Source organism: Salmo salar, chromosome 06, assembly GCF_965601325.2.
Source record: "Salmo salar chromosome 06, fSalSal1, whole genome shotgun sequence".
Taxonomy (NCBI): domain Eukaryota; kingdom Metazoa; phylum Chordata; class Actinopteri; order Salmoniformes; family Salmonidae; genus Salmo; species Salmo salar.
In genome coordinates this window covers 61,432,744-61,450,157 of record NC_138296.1, presented here as the reverse complement: position 1 = coordinate 61,450,157, position 17,414 = coordinate 61,432,744, and the positions used below count along the sequence as shown (strand labels likewise).

Sequence of the window (17,414 nt, the reverse complement as noted above, 5' to 3'; positions counted from 1 at the left end):
TCCAAACTTTTGACTGGTACTCTATATGTTATGAGGGAATCATATCATAATTCCCAGATTAAGATTATATCTAGAGAAAAAGATTACATCAGTGAAAAAGATATGGCAGAATACCCTTTGCCCTTTTAATCCCTTAGGTCAATGCTAAAGTAGTGACTCCTCTAATAGCCTGGAGAATATTCTCCTAAAGAGCTTCTAACCTGCACACTCAAATTGAATGGTGCTCAGTAGTCCTAGCAGCTGCCTGGACAAAACAAACATGGAAATGGCACCCTATTCCCAATATAGTGCACTACTTTTGACCAGGGCCCTATCCTACTGTACTTCCTACTTTCAAGCAATGCTTTAAGCAATGCCCTGGTCAGCAACACTACCATTAAGTGGATGAATGCTGGTGCAAATCGATGTTAGTGTTATTTTTGAAGATGTCTGAACGCACATGGGACTTGGGAACAACTCTTCTGATGGGCTGTTTGAATGGACTGTGATGTTGATACAGTGTCCTTTAGATCCCATTTTTCTTGTTTTTCTTATAGATTCAAAAGAGAAGTACCACTGACATTAAAAGGACATCGAAAGGTTGGCAGGTAAGAATTCTTAATCTAAATACAGTCTCACTGACATAGAGTTGAGTCCAGAGGATCTGATTAAGGGGAGCAAAGCAACTTTCACCACTGGATTATTTACTTGGTTATTTTTATTGAACAAAAATATAAACGCAACATGCAACAATTTCGAAGATTTTACTGTGTTAAAGATCATATGAGGAAATCAGTCAATGGAAATAAATTAATTAGGCCCTGATCTATGGATTTCACATGACTGGGAATACAGATATTCATCTGTTGTTCACAGGTACCTTAAAATAAATGGGCCTCGCAATGGGCCTCAGGTACTCGTCACGGTATTTCTGTGCATTCAAATTGCCATCAATAAAATGCAATTGTGTTCGTTGTCCGTAGTTTATGCCTGCCCATACCATAAACCCACCGCCACCATGGGGCACTCTGTTCACAAAGTTGACATCAGCAAACCGCTCGACTACATGACGCCATACACTTGATATGTGGTTGTCAAGCCGGGTAGATGTACTGCCAAATTCTCTCAAATAAAATTGGATGCAGCTTATGGTAGAGAATTGAACATTAAATTCTCTGGCAACAGCTCTGGTGGACATTCCTGCAGTCAGCATGCCAATTGCATGCTCCCTCAAAACCTGAGACATCTGTGGCATTGTGATGTGTGACAAAACTGCAGATTTTAGAGTGGCCTTTTATTGTCCCGAGCACAAGGTGCACCTGTGTAATGATCAGGCTGTTTAATCCGCTTCTTGATTATCTTGGAAAAGGAGAACAGGGATGTAAACAAATTTGTGCACAAAACTTGAGAGAAATATGCTTTTTGTGCATATGGAAAATATGGAAAAAATCTGGGATCTTTTATTTCAGCTAATGAAACATGGGACCAGTACTTTACATGTTGCGTTTATATTTTTGTTCAGTATACTTATTTAAGAGTATAGCTTTTGTTAAAGTAGAACTGACAGCGTTTTAGCAAAATTACATTTTATTAAAATCGGTTCATATACACCCCCAGGAAGAATATGACACTTTTCTAAGCGAGCACTTAGATATGGTCATTTTCATAAATTCATAAAATGTTTGGGTATGACGTATAGTAGGGCATTTGTGAAAATTTTAAAGCAATATCATGTGGGAACGAAGGCCGTGTGTTTGCAGTAAATAAAACCTAATAATAACATACAGTATGTCTTGTCCAGGACCGGAGCCTACGCAGACCGGTGCGCCATAACCAATCAGAGCTAGCCTGCCATCATTCACTTTGAACTGGACTGTGTGTTTACAGGCAGTAGCAACAGAGCGATTTTAGAACATTAGAAAGCAATCACTAGGCTACCTGGGGTGGCAGGTCTTGCTAGCTAGCCAAATGACACCTGCATCTCTAGCTGTGGCCACCGAAAAGCGATATGAAGGGGAAAAGTTGGTCACTCGTCCACTCCTCCAATGACATGACATCCTCCCTGGATAACAGTCGATGAAGTTTGTAAACTTCAACGACTGTTATCCAGTTAGCTAACTCTAGGCTCCAGTGTTTAGCTTACTAAATAAATAGCTACATAAATAGATACGCTAGCCTATTGGCCACGTTGTGACTGACTTGTGATCATTTCCTTTACTAGTTTGATTGTATTGGCATTCCCAGCCCAGTTACATTCGTCCGTTTTTGTCCAGAATATTGAGTCATTGAAACTGAAACAGTGCATCCCGAATGGAGGCAGCAAACAGTGTACCTGGCCAGCTGTGATCTACAACCTGATAGCAATATTTTTTGGACTACCAAGAAATGTATTGGTGAATTATATTAATCATGCATTGAACTGAATCCATCTATTCTGCCAACAATGCCTTACTGTACGTCATGGAATTTTGAGTCAAATGTAACCTGTTTTTAAAACCTCTTCTAAAGTTGTTTTTGTTGCATAAACTAGGAATTTTATATATTTGACTGACATTGATTGTTTGTTTCATTTCTGCAAAGTTGTTAAAACGCTGTCAGTTCCACTTTAAATTATACTCGGAGTATAAAATAGTCGGCTTTAAAGCCTTTTACCAAGCCCTGTGCAATCTAGCCTCACATGCTGACCACACCGCTTACGTCGCGTGCGTGAGCGTTGCAAAATAAATGTACACATACAAGTTATTCAATCATTGCACCCAGACTGCTTGCGCGCGTCAACGAGCGTCTGCGTAGCCAGGCACTAAAATATAACTTGCTTGACACGATGCAAGTACCCGCCTCTCCCATCACCTCATTGGTTTTTAGGAGCATATACCCACGTGGGTGATTGAAAGAGGAACTAAGGTCCACACTCCAGTCCAGTTGGTGGTGGTAATGCACCTTAAAGTTGGTTGCCAACAGCCATATAAAGTCCAAAGAAGAAGAAGCCTGAAGGAGGAGAGATTACTAGAAACAAACTCGGTTTACCCTTTTATCTGTGGATGAATTGTCGGAGTAGAGGACACGCGATCAGAACACGTGATCAGGAAACTGTTGCTAGCTAATTTGTCCTGGGATATAAACATTGGGTTGTTTACCTGAAATGCACAAGGAGATGGCACGTGGGTATATGCTCCTAAAAACCAATGAGGAGATGGGAGAGGCGGGACTTGAAGCGTATCAAGCGTCACAAATAGAACCAAGTTCCATTTTAGCGCCTGGCTACGCAGACGCTCGTTGACGCGTGCGAGCAGTGTGGGTGCAATGATTGAATAACATGTATGTATACATTATTTTGCGACGCGAACGGTGTGGTCAGCACGTTATCCTTAGCATGGTGCAGGGTCAAGGTAAGTTCAGTATGCCCTGTGATGCATACTTCCAACTTGATATGAAAAGACTGCCATAATTAATTAATCTTCATGAATATAAGCATAATTCTATGGACATTCTGATAAGCTTATATCTTGTAAGCCCCTTTGCCTTCTGATTGTTATTATTATTATTGTTATAGGACAAATACATGTTGTATGTAGGGTACCATTCGATAGGATGGTTGGCTTTCATATAGCCTGAGTGCCAGTCTGTTTGTGCTATCATGACAACTTGTCACTCATTGTCATACCAAACATGTTTGGTTTGACAGTGACAGCAGTGGAGTTGGCAAGAGCACAAATAGATCTAGGACAGAATAGTCTTGACAGTATGCTAGAGGTTCAGAGACAATGAAAATAAGTGTAATTTGAAACAGTTTGTTTCATTAGCCATGTTTTTGTCCCCTCCTCGCAGCCCTATACTGAGAAGAATTCCAGACATCACCAAAAACACCATGAGTAATTCAGAACAGCTCTTAAGCATAAATGATCACGACTTCACAATGAGGCCGGGCTTTGGAGGTGAGTTTTTTTAACAGTGCTTTATTGCAAGCCGTACAAATCTATCATTATCATCATCATCCTACTGTACAGTTCACCGATATTTTCTGACATACTTTCAGTTCTTACTTAATCATGATTTATCATTAAGTCGTTGTTAAATCATGCATTGACGTCAATGACAGATTTTCTGAAAAGTTACAGCTGTTTTACTCAAGTGAAGATATAGGCCTTTATCAGTTCTCATAAGCGGATATTGGAAGCGGCTGTACACGATGTCTCGTGCTGCAGTGTGCCTTGAATTGATGAGATAACCAACTGGGATTATGTCTGCTGTGATTAATTGCAAAGTAGTAGCACTAGTCTGGAGCTCAGGGTTTCAATAACCCTTCTCTGACTTCTCTAATCTGAAGCCTTCTTGGGACCCAAATCCAGCTACTGCTTACTGATGGATTCATCCCAAAACACCAATAAAAGGGGATAAATTGGGTTGTAATTGAATTCCAAAAATGATTAAGATTCCATAATAATCTATAAAGACAGTGAATTGTAACAGACGTAAACATAAAAAATGCAGGGTAATAATTCTGCTGTGGTGTTTAAAGCCAATGAATAGTTGTTGTGTGATTGCTCCATATATGACATATTTTACAGCATACTGACTCAACCATATATTAACGATATAGATGCAATATATCCGATATCATCTTGTGTGAATCTGCACTTGAGCATGCAACAACAGTGCCGCATAATTTTGTACTAAGAGGCAATGTAGGCTCTTATAACTGAGTCGTATCTTTGACTGTTTTACATTGTGGTTATACGTACATACAGTACCAGTCAAAAGTTTGGACACACCTACTCATTCCAGGGTTTTTCTTTATTTTACTATTTTCTACATTGTAGAATAATAGTGAAGACATCAAAACTATGAAATAACACATGGAATCATGTAACCAAAAAAGTGTTAAACAAATCAAAATATATTTTAGATTCTTCAAAGTAGCTCCCCTTTGCCTTGATGACAGCTTTGCGCACTCTTGGCATTCTCTCAACCAGCTTCACCTGGAATGCTTTTCCAACAGTCTTGAAGGCGTTCCCACACATGCTGAGCACTTGTTGGCTGCTTTTCTTGCACTCTGCAGTACAGATTATCCCAAACCATCTCAATTGGGTTGAGGTCGGGTGATTGTGGAGGCCAGGTCATCTGATGTAGCACTCCATCACTCTTCTTCTTGGTAAAATAGCCCTTACCAAGCCTGAAGGTGTGTTGGTGTAACCGATGTGAAATGGCTAGTTAGTTAGCGGTGGTGCGCGCTAATAGCATTTCAATCAGTGACGTCACTTGCTCTGAGACTTGAAGTAGGGTTTCCCCTTGCGTTGCAAGGGCCGTGGCGTTTGTGGCGCGATGGGTAACGATGCTTCGTGGGATGTCAGTTGTTGATGTGTGCAAGGGTCCCTGGTTCGAGCCCGGGTTGGGGCGAAGAGAGGGACGGAACCTACACTGTTACATTGGGTCATTGTCCTGTTGAAAAACAAATGATAGTCCCACTAAGTGCAAACCAGATGGGATAGAGTATTACTACAGAATGCTGTGGTAGCCATGCTGGTTAAGTGTGCCTTGAATTCTAAATAAATCATTGACAGTGTCACTGGCATAGCACCACCTCCTCCATGCTTCATGGTGGGAACCACACATGCGGATATCATCCGTTCACCTACTCTGCATCTCACAAAGACACGGCGGTTTTACGCACGCCTCTCGGAAGAGGGAACGCAGCACCCTGCTACAACTCAACGTGGTGTGAAAGAGGTATGGGACTGTAGGTGTGAGTAAGGATGACAAAAGGCAGAGAATTACCGTTAACAAGGAATTTATTCCGTCGCACGGTAAGTTTGGGGAAAAGGGGCTGGACGGAACCAAAGCAAAGAAAGTAAATATCAAAGCCCCCTCTCCTACCTTACCTGCCTACCCACTACTTAACTAACTAGCACCACCTGGTGCACTAACCAAAATACAGGGGATGGTCCGCCCAGGTCTTTCCTAGTGTGCATAGACAGTAAACTACTACGGGTAATGTATGCCCGCGGGCCTCTTGCCTAAGCACTCCCTAGGTGCCTTCCCCTTTCCCCCAGGGAACAAATGAAACAGAAACACAAATGTAAGTAAGCAATTCCAATAATCAAAACCACAGTTCTATTGGCGCACACACACATACATCAAATCAGCAGCTACACAATACTTAAGAAAACTCTGAACAACACAAAATTAGCCATCAGCCTTCTCTCTCAGCAATCATCTCTCCTCTGAGGAACAGAACACTGGCTTATAAAGCTTCAGAAGCAGCTGTATCCTGACGAGGGGACGTGGTCAGCTCTCCAATTAGCAATGGGGGCCGACCAATCAGCTGCTTGTAGAGAATTTCAGGAATCCATTTCCTGAAATAAATACATGAAAATACACAAACCACAACACAGAAACTGGGGAACGTAACAGGCGGTTGGAACCAAAAATGCCAAATTTGGACTCCGGACCAAAGGACAAATTTCCACCGGTCTAATGTCCATTGCTCGTGTTTCTTGGCCCAAGCAAGTCTCTTCTTCTTGTTGGTGTCCTTTAGTTGTGGTTTCTTTGCAGAAATTCAACCATGAAGGCCTGATTCACACAGTCTCCTCTGAATAGTTGATGCTGAGATGTCGCTGTTACTTGAACTCTGTGAAGCATTTATTTGGGCTGCAATTTCTGAGGCTGGGAACTCTAATGAACTTATCCTCTGCAGCAGAGGTAACTCTGGGTCTTCTTTTTCTGTGGCGGTCCTCATAAGAGCCAGTTTCATCATAGCGCTTGATGGTTTTTGCAACTGCACTTGAAGAAACTTTCAAAGTTCTTGAAATGTTCCATATTGACTGACCTTCATGTTTTAAATGAATGATGGACTGTCGTTTCTCTTTGCTTATTTGAGCTGTTCTTGCCATAATATGGACTTGGTCTTTTACCAAATAGGGCAATCTTCTTTATACTACCCCTACCTTGTCAGAACACAACTGATTGGCTCAAACGCATTAAGAAGGAAAGAAATTCCACAAATTAACTTTTAACAAGCCACACCTGTTAATTGATTTGTTTAACACTTTTTTTGGTTACTACATGATTCCATATGTGTTATTTCATAGTTTTGATGTCTTCACTATTATTGTACAATGTGGAAAATAGTAAAAATAAAGAAAAACCCTTGAATGAGTAGGTGACCAAACTTTTGACTGGTGTTGTATGTAGAGATATGAATGATATGTTGTATTGCTAGCTCATCGGATACACAAACAAAATTAGTGGTTCCTTTTGGATATGGTTAAGAGAAATGACGACAGTTGCTTCTTTCAGCTGTCTGCAATATGACATTTCAACCCAGGGCAGCAGATGATAAAATGCGCAAACTAAATATGCTGAAGAGCATTCTGCTATTTTTTTATTACATTTTTGGAACACTGTAGCCTAATTGTGTTTTTTGCAGGGCTCTGGATGAAAGGGACTAGAGGAGAAAAAGCTAATTGTTTTTAATAGAATTGTCTAGATAAACATGACCCTTAAATACAGCTTCATAATCCAGACAGTTTAGTATTACAGCATTTTTTAAGTATAATTTTAGTTAGCCATTGACCTTTTGTTTTTGTCTGTATTTAATTATGTACTGTCAAGATTACCCCTACTCCGATAATTAACTATATAAGTTATTTACGAGTTACATAAATGTTAACATATCTGATTGGTTTTGTTATAGTGCTGTCAAATATATATTTTTTATCAAGTTAGTCGCAGGATTTGCTGTGATTAATCGCGATTTCTGTAATTAATTGTGATTTCAGAAATGTGCTAAAATTGAACTGTAATTTAGGATTTTTTATAAACATATGAATATTGACATCTTGATTTTGTTCAAAGTAACAGGAGGGAAGCAAAATCCGGTAAATTGATAAAGCACACTTTCTTTAACCTCAATCTTAACTTGTTTTGACATCGCATTGTTGTTTTTAACTGTATAGATGTATGTATTTGGGATGTTTTCAGTTTATTTTGAACACTGTTTTTTAAATGAGTGCCCGACATTTTTCAAAATGGACCTCAAGTTAACTGATTAACTGTGACAGCCCAATGGAATTTGTTTACTTATGTGTTTCCTTTGAATTAAGTTAAGATTTGAGTTGTGTATATTTGCAGGACCTGCTGTTCCAGTTGGAGTTGATGTTCAGGTAGAAAGTCTGGACACGATCTCAGAAGTTGACATGGTAAGTGGTTCAATACTTTCTGTGAGCTGTGATATAAAGCATCCAAGATGCATAGGTCATCCATGATTTGATGATTTGGAAAGAAGAAGACATGACAATATGTGATGGCTCTGTTGAAATACTAGCATTGTCATGCTCTGTGTTTCAGGACTTCACCATGACCCTGTATATTAGACACTACTGGAAAGACGAGCGCCTCTCTTTCCACAGCACCACCAATAAGAGCATGACCTTTGACGGGCGCCTGGTCAAGAAGATCTGGGTGCCAGACATGTTCTTTGTCCACTCCAAGAAGTCTTTCACACACGACACCACCACAGATAATGTCATGCTGAGAGTCTACCCTGATGGCAAGGTGCTCTACAGCCAAAGGTAATTCACCTGGTCAGAGTCCAACTTTAGTTTTTGTTCTCAGTTTAAAGCATACTGGTGTAATGGAAGAGGTTTAGTGAAACATACTTATGTGATGATGAGTAACCTTGCCTGAGACTGGAAGACTTGACAATAATGGATTGGATTTATATAGCATCTTTCTACCTACTGAGGTACTCAAAGCGCTTTACATAGTATGGGAGAAACTCACCTCATCCAGGGGCTGCTCTAACCTTTTGGGGGCCCTAAGCAAGATTTGGTTAGGGGACCCCTCCCCTACATTTTACATACAGGAGCAATTACAGTAGGGTTAAGTGCCTCAATCAAGGGCACATAGACAGATTATTCACCTAGTGTACTCAGGGATTCAAACCAGAAACATTTCAGTTACTGGCCCAACGCTCTTAACCGCTAGCCTACCTGCCGCCCATAGGGCGCTGGTGAAAAGTAGTACAATTAATAGTTTTCCAACTCGCGAAAAATACATTTTACAGGGTCCCCTCTTGACAGTGGAGAGAAATATTTTCGATTTAAAGTTAATTTCTTGCAATTCTACACATTTTGCGATTGGGTGGAGAGAACATTTTGCAGTTTTATTGCTAATTTCCTGCAATTTTCTTGCAATTTCCTGTAATTACTTATGCCATGCTAACATGATCTGAGTGAGAATGACAAACAAAGTCAATGGGGGCTCCCTGGAGATCAGGGCCCCTTGGCATGTGCCCTGCGTGCGTGTTTGGTATTTGGTCATGACAGCAGGCTAGACTAAATACCGATCTAACAATTGTTAGATGACATGGCCTTAGTGACTGTAAGTGACAGACATAATAAGAGAAAAAGTAATTATGCACACATTTTGAAATTGCACCTGCTTTATTCTACTATTCTTACTCCCAATAGTAAGTTGAGACCCCACTGAGTTCCTAATTTTTTTAAATGTTTTTGGTCAGGCCCGGTAGTGGCCCGGGGGCTCTAAGCAACCTCTTATGTTGCTTATGCCAGGAACCAGCCCTGACCTCATCCACCACCAAGGCTTTAGCTATGCAGATACCCTTGGGAACTGTAGTGAGTACAGTAGCTTGTTACGCAAAATTAATCCAGAAAAAGCCGACAAATGATGGGTGAAATCTAGTTTGCTAGGTCTGATCACTGTTTGGAATGGAATCAACTGAAGAGAAGTGTGTGGTGTTGTAAACACTAGTCTTTGCCAACTGGCAATTTACCCCCAAAGTGATTTCATTATGCAAATCACATAGCTGCCAGATGAGGCAGGCTAAATTTAAACCTTCCATTCTTCTTTTTTTTATTACCCATGAGCAATTTGCAAATGAAAAAGTGCTGTCATGCTGTTATTGTGGGATCTATATCCTGGCCAAGTGTGTCTATATATTTAACTTGACCAAATAGACATGCAGTTTGTATCATCACATCATCATTTAATGAATGTAGTGATAAACTGTTTGTCAGTAAAGTATAGGCAAGCTGCAGGCAAAAAGTGAGTTTGTCATTTTAGTGAGTAATCAGAATGCTGGATCCAAGAGAGACACTGAATTTGTAATCCACAGTTGGTCCATTTGAGAGTTTAGTCAGCAAGAGCCAGTATCAAGATGTCTGTGTCAATAGCGCCCTCTGCTGGCAGTCAAAACGCACTGCATACAGTCTTCTTGACACCTGTGGACACGGATAGTCATTAACACTTCCATCACTGGTGGAGTCAGCGATAATGCTCCCAAAACTCTGGTTTTGGGACTGTGAAGTCTGCCCTGGTAGACACACAGGCCGTCTGTAATCCCAATCTTGCGGTGGATTATAGGATTTCTCTGTCATTACGGATGTATAGGATTTGCGGAGGGACAGGGTGGTGTGTGTTCTACTTTAGATACAATGCAGGCTCATCATTAGGGTTAATCTCTCCGGGGGTTGGAACCAGAGATTTGACAGACAGAAACAGATTGGGAAGGGGATTAACTACCTGTTTACTATACGTGGACCTCCCTCCCAGAGGATCCCGTGTAGCAGCGGGTCTCTTCTATACTGAGCTGGATTATCTCCGCTATTTTCATGCATTCATCCCTGCCCTGGGGGCTCCAAATCTCCTCAAACAACTGACTCTGTGTGTACTGTATGTGTCTGAAATATGATATACAACAACACATCCCCACATCCCCCAGCCCCAACCTATTTCTCGTATTATTGTATCTACATTACTCAGTGTATTTCTTGACCTATAGGACAGTCCTTCCAGGATTCTGCGATCTGAACAGTATTATTATTTTATTATTATAATTTTAACAATTCCCGCATATTATGTTTGACCAATCACTAGTTTGACCAATCACTAGTTCTGCATAAAACGGTCAAATCATCGCAATATTAGCGCATACAACTGAACCATCACTGCAGTACAAAAAGAAGGATCGCAATTTCAACCAATCACCACACATTTACCCCATAATATGGTTCAATCAAACCACACGTCAACAAACTTTTTCCTTTGTCAGCGCATTTTCATGACAAATTGGACAAAATCATTTCATTTTGCCATGCAAAATGTCAGCATTGCTGCAGCAAAATCAAGCATTTTTGTCTGCAAAATATACATGTTTTTTCCTGTGAAAACCTGGAGAACTCATCTTAGCCTGAGTGCCAGTCTGTTTGTGCTAAAATGTCAACTCCTTGTCACTCATTGTCATGGCAAACATTGGCTTGACAATGACAGCAATAGCGCTGGCAAAAGCACAAACAGATCTGGGGCCAGGCTGTACTCAGCTGTCTGTGTTGTGTTCTCACGCAGGGTGACAGTGACATCAATGTGCAGCATGGACTTGAGTCGCTTCCCTCTGGACACACAGACCTGCTCCCTGGAGATTGAGAGCTGTGAGTCTCTGCTCTGATGACGTCACTTCCCCTTTTGACTCTCTCTCTGCTGTCACATTCAAATATATAATATAATGCACCTATTCATAGACTCTGTTTCAAGTGGTGGACACTGAACAGCATGCCCCTTTCTTTTCAGATGCGTACACGGATGACGATCTGATGCTCTACTGGAAGAAAGGGAACAATTCCCTGAGCACTGATGAAAATATCTCTCTCTCCCAGTTCCTCATCCAGGAGTTCCAAACCACCACAAAACTAGCCTTCTACAGCAGCACAGGTACAGCACTGAAGGCTGAAACAGCACTGAAGGCTGAAACAGCACATGCTGTTCACTGTGATTTATCATGGTTGGGTTCCTGTTATGCTAATACAATGCGTCGTATATAACATATGTAATAACGTTATCCTCTTCCATCCAGGCTGGTACAACCGTCTGTACATCACCTTCACCCTGCGACGCCACATCTTCTTCTTCCTGCTCCAGACCTACTTCCCTGCCACTCTGATGGTCATGTTGTCCTGGGTGTCCTTCTGGATCGACCGCCGGGCCGTACCGGCCAGGGTTCCTCTGGGTGAGTTAGCCACTAGTAGTCCAAGATTTTAGTCAACGCTTGTTCGACGCTTGTTATGATTCTGTCTTCTACAGTGTTCCATGTTTCGTTATTACAAAGCCTAAACACCACTGATATTCTGTCTTCAGTAGTACATCCTGCTGTGTCCCTAAGTTTCAATCTTTCTGATCAGACGTTGTGTGTGGTACTGTGCTCCAGGTATCACCACGGTGCTCACCATGTCCACCATCATCACTGGAGTCAACGCCTCCATGCCCAGGGTTTCCTACATCAAAGCTGTGGATATTTACCTCTGGGTCAGTTTTGTGTTTGTTTTCCTATCGGTAATAGAGTATGCTGCAGTGAACTACCTGTCTACGGTGCAAGAACGGAAGGAAAAAAAGCTACGAGAAAGGGTAAGTGCCATCTTAACAATCCGTGGATCCAAAGTGTCCATTTCTCAGTCTGTAAAATATGCTCTGGGAAAAGTTTACCATTTAAAATTCCTCTGGAAAAAAGTGTAGGCTAGATGTATACAGTATGCGCTTGTCGGATGGAAAATGTGGGTACTGTAGCTTGGGATCAAACCCAATCTCTGTGTCTGTCTGCAGCTGCCCTGCACCTGTGGCATGACCCACCTGGGCATGATGGGTAGCTACAGCGAGGAGGACGTCAACAACACGGGGAACTATGACTGTATGCTTGAGGAGAACGGCACCATGAAGCAGCAGAGGATGATGGTCCATTTGGACATTGAGGAAAACAACCAAATCACAGGACATGTGGGCTCCAGTGCCTACAGCAGCATGTGGGTCGACACCCATGCCATAGACAAGTACTCCCGGGTCATCTTTCCTGGGTCGTATACTCTGTTTAACATCATCTACTGGTCCTGCTACCTCTAAAGATGCACAGAATGGAGGTAGTTTTCCAGATATAGAACCTTCAAAATACAGAAAGTGTCACAGTATGTTGCAAAACTCTTTATACTGTGACATTTTCTGTGTTTTGAAAGTTCTAGATTCTGAAAATGTGATTGCTGACATGCAAAACATTTTGGGACTGTATCAACAGTGGACTAATGCAAATACCAAAATATAGTTTTTGAGTGGTATTTTCCTTTAAGTGAGGGAACAAAGCTATACCAAATAATTTCTGTAACAATAAGTACATTATTGTGCAGTTTAAATGAGAGTACCATCCAGAATTGCATGTCTAGGCAACTTTGTAAAATGTAAATGCGATGTTGATGAAAACAGTGTCCAAATGGTTATTTCAAACTGTGCTATACAATTTCAGGGTATCATTTTGTGTATTTTGGTTTCAAATGGACCATTACACCTTAATTGTGTTCCCCCTTTTCTGGATATGCTTGAATATGTATTGAATAACAGTACTTGTACAGTGTTTTAGCATGAATCTGTTAACTGGCTAAAAATTATTCCATGCATTTCTTTCAGTTTCTGCACACCCTTCACATTTATTTTAGTGTTTGATTCAACATGTGGGACAGGTTATTGATATTTTAATTTTGTCATTGATTTAAATGTTTTCTTCTAATGGCTGTTTGTGAATTATGTACATTATTCTTACATTTAGTTAATAGGCTACATATTTCTTGCTTTAACCGCCCAGATATGATGATGACAGTTTAATTCACGTGCAAGGAAATCTACTGGACTAACAGATTGAAGAAGACCCCAAATATTATTATCAGTAGACTTTTGTCAGATTTATTATTACATTTCCTGAATGGAGATATAAAATGTTAAGGTTACTTGCGTAACCCCGGTTCTATGCTAATATGAGTGAGATGGGATTCACGGCTCTATGGGCTCGAAGAACCAATCACGCAACATCTGTTGGAGACAGACAGGTCAAGTGGCGAATGAGGTGAGCCCCTCTCCCCCTCAGGAGGCTGAAAAGATTTGGCATGGGCACTCAGATCATGAAAATGTTCCACAGCTACGCCGTTGAGAGCAACTTGACTGGCTGCAACACCACTTGATATGGCAACTGCTCCGCCCTTGACTGCAAAGCGCTACAGAGGGTGGTGCGGACGGCCCAGTACATCCAGGATCTCTATATCAGACGGTGTCAGAAGAAGCCCCCAAAAAATGCCAAATACTTCAGCCCCCAAAGCCATAAACTGTTCACTCTGCTACCCTCCAGCAAACGGTACCAGAGCATCAGCTCTTGGACCAACAGGCTTCGAGACAGCTTCTACCCCCAAGCCATAAGACTGCTAAATAGTTCATTAAATGGTTACCTGGACTATCTGCATTGATCTGCATCTTGCACTGACTCTATGCACACCTGGCTTCGGAGAGCATGTCAGATGTCTCACATTAGAATATAGCCTACTCCCGTATCGCAGAAATGCTCTCTGAAGCCAGGGTAGTCCCAAGAACATCACCCTCAGTGGCTTCAACAGTGAGGCAGTATACACCAACGAAGATGCAGTGACATCCAGAAGGTAAAAACGTTATAAACGTATGAGGTGTGGTCCAACATGCCATAACACAAATCTCCCTTAAGGAAATGCCTTAAAACAGTGCCCAAGAGGTAGCCATACCTCTGGTGGAATGAGCCCATTTTAGTCATTTAGCAGACGCTCTTATCCAGAGGGACTTAAAGTTAGTGCATTCATCTAAAGATAGCCAGGTCTGTAACCCGGGCTGTAACCCTTGCAATAATTTATTTTAGGGGGTAGATCAGCTTTAATATTGCAGATACAAAATAATATACAAATAAAAACCTTGCTATTATATTCTCCAATAAAATAGCCTCCACTATCCAAATGGGGGACAGCCCTTGCAGGGAGGCGCCCAAAAGTCACAGAGGTCACTGTCGTTCTAGCGCAATACTCTCACTTCATCCAAGCAAATGCGCAAATTGCATACTGGACATAAACGGTGGAGATGCTATTTTTCCGTAGAAGTGCAGGGCGGCAGGTGGAAAGCCATTAACAAAATTTTAAGCGAGACAATTTTAATTGCCACTGACAATAGGCATAAAGGTGGGTTTGGGTAAGAATGTTACCCTTGATAACCCTGGGGCAAACTGTAGGCATGAATGGTGGACTGCGTGCAGCTCACTCACTCATTGTGCAGATGTAAGTGCAAAGATCAGCAAAGATGTCTTGAATGAGAGATATTTCCAGAGGCTCAAAAGGTTGCTGTGAAATTGGCCCATGCACAAAAGAAAGATCCCAAGATGGGGCTAAAGGCTTGGAGACTGGGCGTAAGCGATGCTCTCCCTTCATAACATAGGGTGTTTCTGTGTTGTCCTCGAAGCCTATATGACAGGCCGAGATAGCGGCTGAATAGACCTTAACAGTGAACTGTTTTTCGGCCACACCACCAAATGTATCCTCTCAGAGGCCAGGTCCAGATGGCCATGGTTTCTTGGTGAGGGTGTAAAATCTCTCTGCCCACCTGGGTCGAAAGATCCCAGCGTAACGGTAGTTGTCAAGGCTTCAGAGCCTAACCAGAACTGCTAACCAGAGCCTCCCTGGCCATCGAGGGGCTAACAAGATGAGGGATAATACTTGTTCCCTCACTCTGCTTAGAGTGGGGAGTATCAAGCATAGAGGAGGAAAAGCGTAGAGAGTTACCCCTTTGCCAAGCGTGTGCCAGCGCGTCCAATCCCAGTGGTGTGTATCCTGCTATCGCCAAGAACAACAGACAACACGTCTTTGTGCTATGTGAAGAGATTTACGGCGGCTAGACCGTATCACTCCCAGATCTGGTTCACCACCTAGGGATGGAGTCTACCCATAACAGGTTCCCTCTGGACAACAAGTAATGAGAGGAGTCATGCGTAATTAAACATTTTTTTTTTGTCATTTTAGCGATACGCTCTTATCCAGAGCGACTTACAGTAGTGAATGCATACATTTCATAAATTTTTTTTGTACTGGCACCCCGTGGGAATCGAACCCACAACCCTGGCGTTGCACACACCATGCTGGCGTTGCAAACACCATGCTCTACCAACTGAGCCACAGGTAATGAGAGGAAGTGTGCCCTGCTCCACAGTCTTGACAGCTAGTCTGTGTCAATGCAGAGAGCTAGTGACACCCTGATGTGTTGATGTATGCCACTACAGTCGTATTGTCTGTCCTGACAAGGATATGACAATATCAAAGGAAGAGCAAAAAGTTTATCAGTTCGAATAAAACACTGTCAGCAGTTCGAGGTAATTTATCGTGTGGCAGAGCTGTGGGGACCCTCGTGAACTTCACGCCACCCTGTTCACAATGACACTACACCTAGGGGAGTGCGTGAGAAGAAGATCGAGGGGCTCTTCCAGTTACAGAGAGCTGAGAGACAGTCTGTGACAGTGGAGGCTCCTCAGAGGAGGAAGGGGAGGACCATCCTCCTCCGTGAATGTCATTTATTTATTTGTTTTGTGTAACATTTAAAAAGTTAGCCTTTTTAGATAAAACGATACAAAATATATTCACAAATAATTGATTCAAACACACTGTTTTGCAATGAAAGTCTACAGTAGCCTCAGCAGCACTCTGTAGGGTAGCACCATGGTGTAGCAGGAGGACAGCTAGCTTCTGTCCTCCTCTGGGTACATTAACTTCAATAGAAAACCTAGGCGGCTTATGGTTCTCACCCTCTTCCATAGACTTACACAGTAATTATGACAACTTATGGAGGACATCCTCCAACCCATCAGAGCTTTTGCAGCATGAAGTGACATGTTGTCCACCCAATCAAAAGGTCAGAGAATGAATCTAGTATAAGCTACAGCTAGCTAGCACTGCAGTGGATAAAATATGGTGAGTAGTAGACTCAAAGAGAGAGAAAGACAACAGTTTTGAACAAATTAATCTCTTAAAAAAAGAAGTGCTCCAAGTCGGGACATGAAGTGAACTGTTGGATGCCCCTCACTGCCGCTGGAGACGTACCCCTAGGTCGGACGTCCCTTCTTTCCCCGAGGGAATTAAGTGGGTGGGACCTCGATGAGGCAGCAGCGAAGGACCGCTTCCCTCGTCGGTCTCTGTTAGGAGAGTCGAACTGAGGGTTCGCAGCCTGCTGCGTTGCTGAGGGTTTTGTGTTGCAAAAACTCCTGGTGCCAGCGTGTTTCCCTCTCCCTACCGCAAAGCGTTGGCTCATGGAAGGGGAGACCGAGTTACCGCGTTACCAAGATCTGCAGGGCAAGCAGAAGTTAAAGGCTTCGCCTACCTTACGAAGTTCTTGTGTATCGGTTATGATGGCGACAGAAGGCCCAAATCGTTCCTTTGGTGCGATAGGACTGTGTAAGAAATCTGCCTTTTCCTTGTCCGAGAGGCTGGACAAGTTGAGCCACAAGGCTCCACCACCGCAGGGCTCATGGCGCGCCCACAGCCTTGTATGATGACTCTGGAGGCCCGGAGGTTGAGATCTGCAATGACAGATCTCGTCCCATACGTACTGGA

The 17,414-nt window shown here is 42.3% G+C and overlaps 1 protein-coding gene across 1 annotated transcript; it reads left to right on the top strand.

Annotated features, from left to right (window-relative positions):
* The first annotated feature begins 3,808 nt into the window (after positions 1-3,808).
* Positions 3,809-13,540, top strand: LOC106607712 (gamma-aminobutyric acid receptor subunit rho-1-like). The gene is made up of 8 exons (XM_014204959.3): positions 3,809-3,914; positions 8,110-8,177; positions 8,326-8,549; positions 11,344-11,426; positions 11,566-11,706; positions 11,849-12,001; positions 12,200-12,396; positions 12,592-13,540. The coding sequence occupies exons 1-8, from the start codon at positions 3,848-3,850 to the stop codon at positions 12,883-12,885; spliced, it is 1,227 nt and encodes a 408-aa protein (XP_014060434.2). The 5' UTR covers positions 3,809-3,847; the 3' UTR covers positions 12,886-13,540.
* The last annotated feature ends 3,874 nt before the right edge of the window (positions 13,541-17,414 follow it).

Excerpts from the sequence above, each read along its gene's own strand:
- LOC106607712 (XM_014204959.3), top strand. The coding sequence starts at position 3,848 with ATGAGTAATTCAGAACAGCTCTTAAGCATAAATGATCACGACTTCACA. Across the intron at positions 3,915-8,109 it reads AATGAGGCCGGGCTTTGGAG|GACCTGCTGTTCCAGTTGGA; the intron begins GTGAGTTTTTTT and ends GTATATTTGCAG. Across the intron at positions 11,427-11,565 it reads CTCCCTGGAGATTGAGAGCT|ATGCGTACACGGATGACGAT; the intron begins GTGAGTCTCTGC and ends CTTTCTTTTCAG.